This window comes from Podospora pseudocomata (assembly GCF_035222375.1).
Source record: "Podospora pseudocomata strain CBS 415.72m chromosome 1 map unlocalized CBS415.72m_1, whole genome shotgun sequence".
In the NCBI taxonomy this organism is placed as follows: domain Eukaryota; kingdom Fungi; phylum Ascomycota; class Sordariomycetes; order Sordariales; family Podosporaceae; genus Podospora; species Podospora pseudocomata.
This window is the reverse complement of record NW_026946363.1, coordinates 5,331,571-5,342,854: the sequence shown is the minus strand read 5'-3', so window position 1 is coordinate 5,342,854 and position 11,284 is coordinate 5,331,571. Positions and strand designations below refer to the sequence as shown.

General features: G+C 51.0%; 4 protein-coding genes across 4 annotated transcripts; 2 read left to right on the top strand and 2 right to left on the bottom strand.

Annotated features, from left to right (window-relative positions):
• The first annotated feature begins 210 nt into the window (after nt 1-210).
• QC762_118020 (uncharacterized protein) lies at nt 211-2,332 on the top strand. The gene is made up of 2 exons (XM_062886237.1): nt 211-1,510; nt 1,585-2,332. The coding sequence occupies exons 1-2, from the start codon at nt 841-843 to the stop codon at nt 1,974-1,976; spliced, it is 1,062 nt and encodes a 353-aa protein (XP_062749301.1). The 5' UTR covers nt 211-840; the 3' UTR covers nt 1,977-2,332.
• Nucleotides 2,333-4,805: 2,473 nt separating this feature from the next.
• QC762_118000 (uncharacterized protein) lies at nt 4,806-5,543 on the bottom strand (the record flags this gene model as incomplete). The annotated part of the gene is made up of 1 exon (XM_062886236.1): nt 4,806-5,543. One exon carries the CDS (start codon nt 5,541-5,543, stop codon nt 4,806-4,808), a length of 738 nt encoding a protein of 245 aa, XP_062749300.1.
• A 1,689-nt stretch (nt 5,544-7,232) lies between these two features.
• Nucleotides 7,233-7,919, top strand: QC762_117995 (uncharacterized protein; the record flags this gene model as incomplete). The annotated part of the gene is made up of 1 exon (XM_062886235.1): nt 7,233-7,919. The coding sequence occupies one exon, from the start codon at nt 7,233-7,235 to the stop codon at nt 7,917-7,919; it is 687 nt and encodes a 228-aa protein (XP_062749299.1).
• A 207-nt stretch (nt 7,920-8,126) lies between these two features.
• Nucleotides 8,127-11,046, bottom strand: QC762_0017910 (uncharacterized protein; the record flags this gene model as incomplete). The annotated part of the gene is made up of 7 exons (XM_062883047.1): nt 8,127-8,434; nt 8,517-8,903; nt 9,001-9,121; nt 9,244-9,859; nt 10,051-10,506; nt 10,573-10,630; nt 10,698-11,046. The coding sequence occupies 7 exons, from the start codon at nt 11,044-11,046 to the stop codon at nt 8,127-8,129; spliced, it is 2,295 nt and encodes a 764-aa protein (XP_062749298.1).
• Nucleotides 11,047-11,284: the final 238 nt, after the last annotated feature.

The window sequence follows — 11,284 nt, the reverse complement described above, 5'->3', positions numbered from 1 at the left end:
AATCTACTCCTACACAAAGTTCTGACCACCTACTGGACACAAAGTTCTGACAACGGGACAGCCGCTGTCCAGCCCGTCGGTTATGCACCATGATGAGGGGTCAAAAGGGATGTAGACACGGGCCGAGAAACAAGCCACCAATCCTGTGCTTCAGGACATTTATTCCGGCTCGTCAAATATGCGGTGTTACTTCCAAGAACATGACGGTCATGAAAAACGGCATCATTTCATGATGCTCGCAATTGTGGCCAGCTGAGACAAAATTGTCAACTCCAATGCCATGTCTGCCGGGTGGTGATCTTGTCCCTGTTTCCTAGTGCATGCATTTATTCACAACCTTTACAAGCGAGAATCTTTCCCTTTTAGGGATTTTCAGCTGGGTTCGGTGAACCTGAAGGAATTTGGCGATGTTTTCAGCTTCATTTCTGAGGGTTGATCCTATCTCAGAGGGCAATACTGCGACCTTGTGACTGAATGCCAAGGCTTGAGCGAGAGGCCCGAAGACTGCTCAGATGTAGTGAGGCGATGCTATTTGACGGAAGGAAAATTGCGGGATGTGTTGAGGGGAATCTGCAGGTTGCCCAAAGCCCAATGGGAAGTCTCCTCTTGCATGTACCCATTGTTTTGATATCTTCATTGAAGAACGGGGACACTAAAAGGATGACAGACGTAGAAATTGATGAAGCACACAGCCATACTAGGTACTGAGGGCAGTGAGCTCCTCGCCGTGGGTCAAAAAGCATACAAAGACTCACAATCCACCAAGAACTGTCAGCTGAAATCACAGCATCAATCACAAGTCAAGAATCTTTCCATACCATCCAATCCCCAATCATCAAGATGTCCTTCAACTTCCTTCCAAACACTGCTCTCGCAGCCTGCGTCAACGATGCAGGCGAGATCTTCACTTACGCCCAAACCTACAACGGCGAGCTTGTTGAAATCAAGGGAAAGCTCGCTGGCAATCCCGCAACCTACGAAGTCACTGGCGACCAAACAGGCATAGGCCTCACCAAAGAGTCAGGCAGCGCTCCCGCCAAGCGCTTCACTCCCCTCGCTGCCATCAACTCCAAATCCATCTACTACAACGCCAAACGCCTCGTCTTCTTCGTCGACAAGCAAAACTACCTCCGCGACATATACTTCAACGGAACCAAGTGGGTTGAAGGCGAGCTTTACGACCAGAGATGGCAGTGCGCCCCTTACTCCAAGCTCGCCGCTGTCCGCCTTGTCAACCACGGAGGCTACGACTTCGTCTGCCTGTACTACCAGGACACATCGGACACAGGCAACATCGTCCTAGTCAACCACAGCCCTACCTACAAATGGCAGACTGGCAACCCGCCCCTGGATGACCCCCCTCTCGTCGGCACAGCCCTCACTGCCGTGCCCCCTCAGCCAGGAATCGAAGTCATCCGCTACAACAACCCCACCGACACAGACGACCCGGTCGTCTTCTTCCAGTATGACAAACTCGAACTTGGTTCCTCCCAAGATCAAGGACCCAACGGTCAGTCCCCGTTTTTACCCCTGACTCTGTTAGCTTCTGTACATACCCTATTTCTTCTAACATCCTGCTCACAGACTACGCAACCTACTCCATCAACGATAAAACCATCACCCTCTCCGCTCACTCAGCCATTACCGCCGTCGATGACAAATCCAACTTCTGGGCTTTCTACACGACCGACCTCCAAAACCAGATCTTCCGGCTCAAAGTCGATGCATCTGGCGCCGTGACCCAGCCGCAGCCGGTTGTGCTGGCCAACAACCCTATCCCGGGGTCTTCTCTTGCCTCCATCATTGTCAAGGGCAGTCCTGATGTTGTCGTTTTGTTTTACCTCCTGCATTACGAGCCGGTCAAGGAGACCACCCAGGAGATCAACGTCTTCGCTGCGACTTTGACTGCCAAGAGTGGAGGTGTTGATGCATGGGACGTCGATGGTGGTGTCTGCTTGACCGCAGGGAACAGTTGACTATCCGACTCTGGGTCTGACGGTGGTGATGATGGGAATCCTGGTGGGGATGATGATGGCGGTGATGATGATGGGGGCAATGGTGGCTTCCCTGGTTGGCCTGGGAATGGAGGTGATGACGATGGCGGTGATGACTGGCTTGGAGATGACGACGGCATTCCCACTCACTGGGATGAGGGAAAGGATAGTAGGGGCGGCAGCGGACCTTTTGGACATACGAAGAATGGACGCGGGGGGATTGGGCGGATTTGATCTTGTGGATTTGCATTTGCTCTTATGATGGAATGACTCTGGCTTGTAAGTAAATAGTCTGAAGATGTGCAAGTTTAGTACCTAGCATGAATCGTTTTACCTGCGTGCTGTGCTTCTATTTGTGTTGGCTTAGAGCCTTTTGCTTTCCTTTGCAGGTCTTGCAGGTCTTTTGCAGCCTTTTCCTTTCCTTTTCCTTTTATCCTTTTCACGGCTTTATTCGCCTTTCTTCACCGCCCTGGTTTTGACAGCCACATGTATTTCTAGCGGTTCAGTCCCTCAGTTCGGTAGATTTATTCTATCACCTTCACTTTCCCACACTATGTGTACTGCGACGGAGTGGAAGTCAACGAAATTGGTTTTGAGAATATGAGAAGTATGAGAATGGAATGTAGATAATCAGGCTCGGTTCAATCTTACGTGCATTTGCTTTCTCTTGGATTTACTACATATAGTTTTATCACTCGCTTAGTTTTATACCAATTTAATAGGTATTCTTCTACGCACGGCTTGATTTTCACAAGGTATCACCCATCAAGTAATGTCCTACTTTCATTGATATCTCTTTGCCAAAGCCATTATCACCTCGCTTTTGCCGACCAATTATCCCATTGGATCCCAGTCGAAATGTCTTGCTTCTTTCTCAAAAAGGCCCTACGCCACTAAATTCGCGTTTAGGCTCTACTTTCGCCGGCACTATATTTCAACCAGTCAGCATTGATGACACATGTTGTATGAGTAGATTAGGGCTCTAAACAATCACGTACTTCTTCTCATTGGCAGACTTTCCCTTAGTTTTAGGGTTGAAAAGGATGTCAGAAAGGGCACGAGGTGTGCGACTTGAAGCAGCGTTAAAGCTGCCAGAGCTGGCAACGCCACTCTTGATGATGGCTTCAATGGTCTTCTGGGCGGATTCGCTTGCAAAATTGTTCGAAGAAGACATCGCGGTCATGTTGAGGGAATGGCTGTGGATTTTGACGGTTTCACAGAGTGGTTGAGTTGATGGTTGACTGAGGTGAAAAGAATCTCTAGAAGCGGGAGTGATAGTGTGCGAAAAAGAAGAGGAAGGATTGACTCTCCAGAAGATTTTATATTACAAATTTCCTAGTACTAGCTAAATTCCCTGGTACCTAGTTCACTCTCGCTCAAACCTTCTAGCTGTTCACTCGCGCTCGAATTTCCTGCTTGTTCACTCGCACTCGCCCCGGGCGGGTCCTATTCGCGTTCGCCCACCTAGGCGAATAGCACAAGTGAATTATATGTTGGTATAAAAGTGTTGATTGATATTAACTATGGAAAGGCAAACCGAGAAATCCTGCAGACCCAAACAAACCAGCCCAGGTTGGCCTAAGCTCTTTGTGGAGCCAGTTGTGGCTACCCACACAACATTATACCAGCATTTTAATGCTGGGTGGGACTACTGAAGCGAATAATACAGGTTTCGGTTCCAATCTGAATTCTAAGATACGAAAAGGCAGTGAATAATAAAGAAGAAGAAAAGTGTGTGGCAGCGTCTATCGCGCTCTCGGCATCTCACGGGAAACGGTGATGAGGGCGAGGTATCTAGGTAGGCTTGCAAAGCCAAAGCCCAGAATGGCCCACTTCAATAAATGTGTCCGCTTGTCGAACAGAAAATCAGGACGGCACATCACTCGTACAGACGGCCTTTCTGTGTTTTGTCAACATGTACTCTCGATCCATCCAGCTGACAAGTTTCTCATTGCAAAACTTCCGATCTGTCCCTGACTGTCCCGTACACTCCGGGTTTCATTGCTCGCATTCGCCAAGGACAATCCGGCTCATGTACGGTGAAGAAATACGCTGCGAATATCAACGTTAGTGTGGGCCGAAGACTGATCATTTTCATCAATGAGCGATCTCGAACTGGAAGCGAAAAAAATAATTCAAAAAGACGGACACAAGTCTGCGGTCTTTTATCAGAACGCTGGTCATTGCATCCCAGGGACAAGGAGGTGGTTCTACGCTTTCTGTTCTGCCTGTCTACATTAAGCGGCCTATTTCCGACATCACCACCGCAGAATATATACATCCTCATGGGAACCAGATGCGGCAGAGGGGCGAGGAAGTTCATCGATTTGAGACCCGGGAGGTATGGCTTTACTACCATCATACGTCCTACAGTCTGAGAGCTAACACTATGGCGAAGCATACGCCCTATGCTGGGATTAGATACTTCGAAGTCAAGATGTCAAGATGAATCCCGCGCCTTGGTGGACCGACGTCACTCACCTGAGGATGCTAGACCGGGACTTGGTCGCTGCATTCATGTCTCGCCCGGCATTATACGTATTCCCCTTCAAGTTGTGGGTTGATGAACCGGGCTCAGTGATACAAGTTACCGACAGAAACCTTGCATGGGGATATTGCAAGGCGGCATGGAGGTGATAAGCCCATAATGGGCTAGGTATTATCGGACGACTACAGCGTTGGGTCCTCCAGTTGAGGTTGACTCAGAAGCCCCTGCGGCGGAGGAGGAAGAGTGTTGTGTAATTCTCTGATATTAGGTATGACTCGATTATTCCACCATCGTCTCGTTTATCTTACAAACACTTACTTTCTCTAGAGAGCAGCCATCCCACCAGCCACCGCCATCGCCGCAGCGGCAGCCACAACGAATCCCGTCTCCCTAGCACCGCCAGCCGTAGAGGTGCTAGTCGTCTGGGCATTTCCTCCCTCCTCCACATTCTCATTCTCATTTCCCCCCTCATCCTCATCCTCGGGGTTCGGGCCAGTCGTCACCGTCGGCACAGGGCTCAACGTCGTCGTCCTCGCCGGACCCGTCATCGTCGTCGGGCTGGAGCCACCCTCCGTAGTCCCACCAAGGACATTCGAGTACGCCGCGTACGCCGTCTTGCACGAATTTTCGTCGGTAATAGCCAGCAGCGCGATGGCCGCGCCAATCGTGGCGGGACACTTGGATTTCAAGCTAGAAGCCGGCTCGGCCATGGAGCTCGCGTAGTCGTTTGCCTCGGACATGTAGCTGGACCAGGCGGACGCGACGGAGGCGGGGGGCTTGAGGCCACCGTCGCCGTACATGGCGGAGCACATGCCGTTGACGTCCTCGGAGTCGAAGATGCGGAGGATGTCCTCGGAGTTGAGCCATTGGATGACGGGGGAGTCTTTGGAGGGGTTGGGGGCGCGGGCTATCATGGATTCGTACTGGGCTTGGCATTCGAGGGTGAGGGAGGAGTCGGATTGTTGTTGGCGCTGGTAGATGGGCGCAGGAGTGATGGCCGGGGCGGGGGTGCTGAGGGCGACGCCGGCGAGGGCGGAGATGAGGAGGCTTTTGGTGAACATTTTGATTTTGGTCTTTTGTTGTTTTTGATAATATGCGTTGGGCAACTGTAGTTGAATTTGGGGAAATGTTTGTGGGTGGGAAATAAAAGAATGAAATACACCAAAAAGATCGACAAGAAGGAATGACAGATGATGATGCGAGGAGTGGTAGTGGCAATGCAAGAGCAGGACGGTGCAGGTCGTTGGTTTTATGTATCAAAAATATGGGAAATTAACAACGTCGAACCAACTGCCTGGAACCCGTTAGTTTAGCAGGGGATTTGGGCGTATTATGCCTGTCTTTACGAGGAGACAACAGGGGTTGGGAGAGTGCGCCTTACCAGATCGGCGTAGCGGGCCGCGCTCTCGTATTCGAGACTTGGAATGAGATGCCAAGAGTTGAGGATGATGAACTGACGGTTTGGGGGCGGGTTTGGTAATGGGAACGGGAGCCAATGGGATGTTAGAGAAGTTGAAGTTGAGAAGAAGGGGCGAGGAATGTTGTTAGGATTATTGAGTTTCTTAAATCGTCTATCTTTTGATGCTATTTAAGCTCGAATAGGTCTTCAATGTTTGTTACTGTTCTATTTGAGATGGTACTTTGGTTCAGTTGGGATTTTGAGGAGATGCTAGGAATTGACTGTTCAACGTAGTTATGCAGCCGCGTCCTAGGTAGACCAAAAGAATACGGGCTTTTAACTGCAAATGAACCATTGATATTTAATGTTTCCTTTTATTTAACGTCGACAAACTTGGTATTAGCTTATGTTTTAAGATATTTGACCGGCTCTCATCGTTCTGCCAGGTAGCGTAGGTTTTGAGTTGCATCATTGGGAATCTCATCATACGCGTGCGTGATGGTGAGGAAAAGAGCAAAAAACAATTGTTGATTATCGGCGTTGTGATGTAAATAAAGAAATGTGACCATGGTAGTGGTTCAAGTGGTGGTTCGTTGGCTGGCAAAAAGTACAACTAGCGAGCTGCGCGCCGCTGTTTTGTGAGGTAAGCCCTGTAATATAGCGCTGAACGCCTGGTAAGCAAAATACTGGGCTGTTGGAATTTTTGGATGGGGAAAGAGGGCCATGAAGATGTTGTGTATCGATGAAAGTTGAAATGGATACTTTGTAATCGTGAAGTTCATGGAGTTTGAGCGAATCAAGTGTTTAGAAGTTTACATTTAATGAAGTCACTGAACTGAGTTGTCGACCTTTGTGCTCCTCCGCTTTGGGTGTTAACCTGAGGAGAGAAAGAGATTGTGACCTCATGATAAATTCTATAAATGTCGGGAAAGCTCACCCCTCCTGGATTTATCCGAGACACATAAACCCCCTTCTCCCCTTTCCCAAAAAACAAAAAAAAAAAAAAAAGAACGCGAACGACTCACCGTTGTCATTGCAAACTCTCGATTGGCATTAGCAAAAGATGCGCAGCCACTGTCACTCTCGGACTCGCGCTACCATCCAGACAGCACTCGCTCGACGTTTCGTCCCTCCCAGCGCTCCACACAGGTCTCGTTCTCGTTTTGGTGTCTCATCACATCACCACCCCGGCAATCGTCCTCTCCTTATCAATCACCCCCAGGTCTCCCCAGCCGAAGTGGCAGTCTTCCTCGCAGGACGTGCACCATCGCCAGCAGGAGGAGCAACAAATCCTGCCTTCTTCCCTCCGAGTCGGCATTTCACCACAAAAACATCACCTATAATCACCGCAATGCCTTCTTCCCCAGGAGAAGGACAGGAGGAGCGGCAGCAGGCCATCTCCGGAGAGGAGTGGGAGGACGCCTCCCCCACCCAAAAGATCAAGTGGCTCCTCGGTCCTGAGGGGTCCAAATGGGGATGGGTGGTTTACCGAACCTGCTACAAGCCCGAGCTAGACGCCCCGTGGGAGATGCTGCAGCGGATCATCGTTGCGAATTGCAAGGACGAGGTTGGCGATGACCCGGAGGTGCTTGACAAGATGGATTGGCGGTTTGTTTCCGACCCCACGACCCTCGACGGTGCGGATCGAGATCAACTGAGGGAGAAGTTCAAAACCTTCGTAGAGGGAGAAGACCCAGGGGTGGTGGTGGCAAAAGACGGCGGGTTGGGTACGAAAGGGTCGAGGTATGAGGTCTTTTTGGAGGCTGATGAACAGGCGCTGTTGAGTTGCTTGGGGATGGATTCAGGTAAGGGGGGTGATTATGGAGCGTATGTGAACGTTGTGAGAGGGTGGGTGGACAGTGGCATGATGCCTCCGGAGGATGCTAGCGCAGAGGAGAGAGAAGAGTGGGATTTGGACGATTGGATGAGGATCAGTGTGGGTATGGTTGGGCCGGCGAGTTGGGTGGAGATGGACAATCCCGAAAATTGGTATATATATTGGGCGAAGCCAGAGTGTGGGAGGGTGTGGGCATCTTGATGTTGTTCGGGGGGGTTGGGCAGTTTCTGGGGAAAGTGGTCTATGTGTTATGCGGTGGTGGATGTAGATAACTCCTGTTATTTTCCGAATTGAGGTCCACTACACTGCGTAGGTGCTCTAATACCCTTTAGAGGGAATCATATCTGAGCATACCTTTCAGGCCAAGGCAGGCTGAATCACATCTTTACATGCATCCTAACCCTCCTTTCAAATCCCGACACAGACACTGTACCCCAACCATAGATTCTCATAGTTAGACCCAATGCTAGGATTCCAGCGAAGAAACGTTGCAAAATCCGGCACGCCATATCTCTGCTGGATAGCAGCGCAGTCATCCCCAGAAACGACCGTGTGCCACCTCTTACACGCCGGATTAGCCCCGTCCTGCGTTGGTCCCGGCGGCGGCACCCCGCCAGCCGTGGTCGTTGTGGGTACTTCAGTGGGGGAAGTCATGGAGGCTGGGCCCTGAACGCAGTACGCGTAGTTTGGCCAGAGGTTTAGGCAATCTGTGCCGACTAAAATGCACATTTACCGAATTTAGATGTTAACGAGTGTTGTTTCCACTGTTTTTTCCAGTGCAAGCTTGTGAGTACTAACCTGCTGGATTCCACCCATAAAAGTCATCGAGATTGATGTTGTTGCTGCTGGCGATGGCCCAACAACCATCTCCTGCCTGCGCGATGTAGTACTTCCGGCAACCCGCCACGATTCCCGTCTGCGTAGGAGCGCCTGGACTATCGGAGGTTGTGAGGCTAGGAGTAGTGCTTCTAGCCGTTGTCGTCGTCGTCCTTTGTGCTGACGTCACAGAGCTGGTGTTGCTTCTTGTCCCTGTCCCCACGCAGATCGGACGCTCGCTAGACTCGGGAAGATTGGCGTATATGCCCGTGTCACAGACGGACGAGCTTGGTCCTATCCAGGGGTTCCAGGTCATGAGGTCGCTCACTGTGATGTTGTGGTCCAGGGCGATGTCTTCGCAAGGGTAGACTGTTATAGTGGGAAAATAGTGAGTTTCTCTTGGATTACCAATCATATTTTTCTTATGACGGGGAAAGGCGAGCAAAAAACTGCTACTGTAACTAACCTTTGGCATCCCGGCCTTTCAAGACGGTATAGCAAGAACAAGACGGAATGGTTCCGGGATGAGAACTTGCCACCTCCATACAAGTGCGGTTGGTCCTTGACGGTTCGGCTACAAACGAGACCTAAATGTTAGCAAATTGTTCTGTCGGTTTGGTGTAAGCTGGTCTTAAAATAGGCACTCGCCTGTAGCGTTTCGGTGCGCAGCACAATACCTGTACCCAGCCTGCAGGTAGCAAGGACTCACTGCCACCAGACTGGGATTCCAGGACAGAAACTCGTCGAGGTGGACCTCATACGCCCCTAGGACGTAGTCACAACTGTTGATCATGTTGGTCAAGGGGGGCACATCCGTCTGCAGGGACTGATCCATCTGTGGAACGACGACCCGGTGGTTGACAAACCCAAGGCAGCCGTCGGCTGCTGTCCGCGAACCAGGTGCTAGAGGCAGCGAGATGATGGGAGTGGGGATGGGCGGCACCCTGTCAACCAGAGAAGCGGTGGTTGTGACGTAGTTGGACGAAGTGAGCGTGTAGACCGGGGATGTGGAATAAGGGTAGTCGCTGTACATGTTGATGTCGCCTACTGGCTTGACACAGTAGGAAGTCTCGAGCCAGAGGTTGAGGCAGTCGGGATTGCTGATGGATGGGTTGAGAAAGAAGAAGTCTTGGAGGGGGATGGCCTGGCGGATGGAGATGGCTTGGCAGTAGTCCCCTTCTTGAATTTCATACCAGCTGCCACACCGGGTGTGTGACTCGGCTTTGGCGTTTGTTGGGCGAGGGACGGCTGTTTCAGGAGGTTGCGTAGTGGTTGGAGGCAGGGTCGTTATCCTGGTAATTTCGTCTAAAGTCCTGCCAGGGGGACTGTAGCAGCAAACCAACTGTCAGCCACTCGGTCCATAAAGCAATCAACTTGTACATCCTGATCAGGGGGGTGAACCCGAACTTGCCTGATGCAAATGAGCTTTTTCGCCATCGATCCCAGGTTGGTGCAGAGTGGGTTGATGTTGGGGTTCCAAGTTAGAAGATCATGCGCTTGCAAACCAGTGACAGACGCCAGAATACGCTCGCATGTATCGTCATACTGAACACGATAGAGTTTACACGGCTCTGGCAAGCACAGCTTCACGCCGACCTGCAAGGTAGTGCAGTCGGGATCCGTACCGCCGGCCTTGACAACGCTATGAGTCGAGACACCCCTGGCCGCCGCAATCGCGTCGCACGTATCTCCTGCTTGGACGGTGTATGGCGACACGCATGTTGGGATGTCTGTCGGGCTCGCGTTGGGCTTCGTGCTGATGGCATATGGTGCTGGCGAGGTAAAGGTATAACCCGTGGCACCGCATTCCGACGTTTTGGAACGAAAGTCGTTCGCAAAATCGGGGTGATACCCAAAAGGCGAGTTCAGTTGTCTACTCACAACACCCAAAGCGCAGTCGGAGCAGCCATTAGACGCCGTGCCGTTTGAGAGGGCGTCCATATAGATCTGATCGCAGAACCTGCCGGTGTTTCTGTCACGAGGTCAGCAGGATATCATCATCCGGATTACACAATAAGATCGACATAGTAATTCTCACCTGTCTTTTGCGCAAGAAATATCATACGCATAGAGAAATCTGTCAATCACGAACGTGGCTGTTTGAGAATCCTGTCTTAGTGAAGCTCTTTTTCGAGGGTTTGCCCCTAAAGCAGAGACCCGCACCAGGATAAACGATTGACTCTATCTCGAGGACATCGGTGTTGCCTCGACAGCGCGAGGCGATTGTCCCTCGGACGGAAGACAGAGAGGACCTGCATGTCGCGGTACACAGAGTCTCAAGAGACCTCGAGTCAAGACGGGGCATGTCGACAGCAACCGTGGCCAGAAAGCTTGCGCAATTTGTGATGGTTGTGTTCAAAGCTTCGGCACACTGGTCACTCAGCCCTGGGTAGACATGGTAGCCGAGGAGCCCATCGCTGAATTGCTGAGCGTTTGCAATGGCAAAGGTCGACAGGAGACCAACGAACCAGCTGAGTGTATTCGCAGTCGATCCTGATCGTGAAATGACCATGTTATTCCGTCGTTGGAACCTTCAAGCTCAAATAAGTGGCTAGTAAAACTGATAGCTCTTGAAGGGCTGATGTGCTATATGGTCTGAAGAAGCGTTTGCTCGCAGGGTGCATTTGCTATACTTGAACGAGCTTTGAAGAATCCATCTGTCGGTCTGGACGATCACAAGGATGTCGGGGAGTCGAACACGAGGTAGTGCCTTCGGACTCTGATACCTCTGGCGGAATTCTACCGATAAC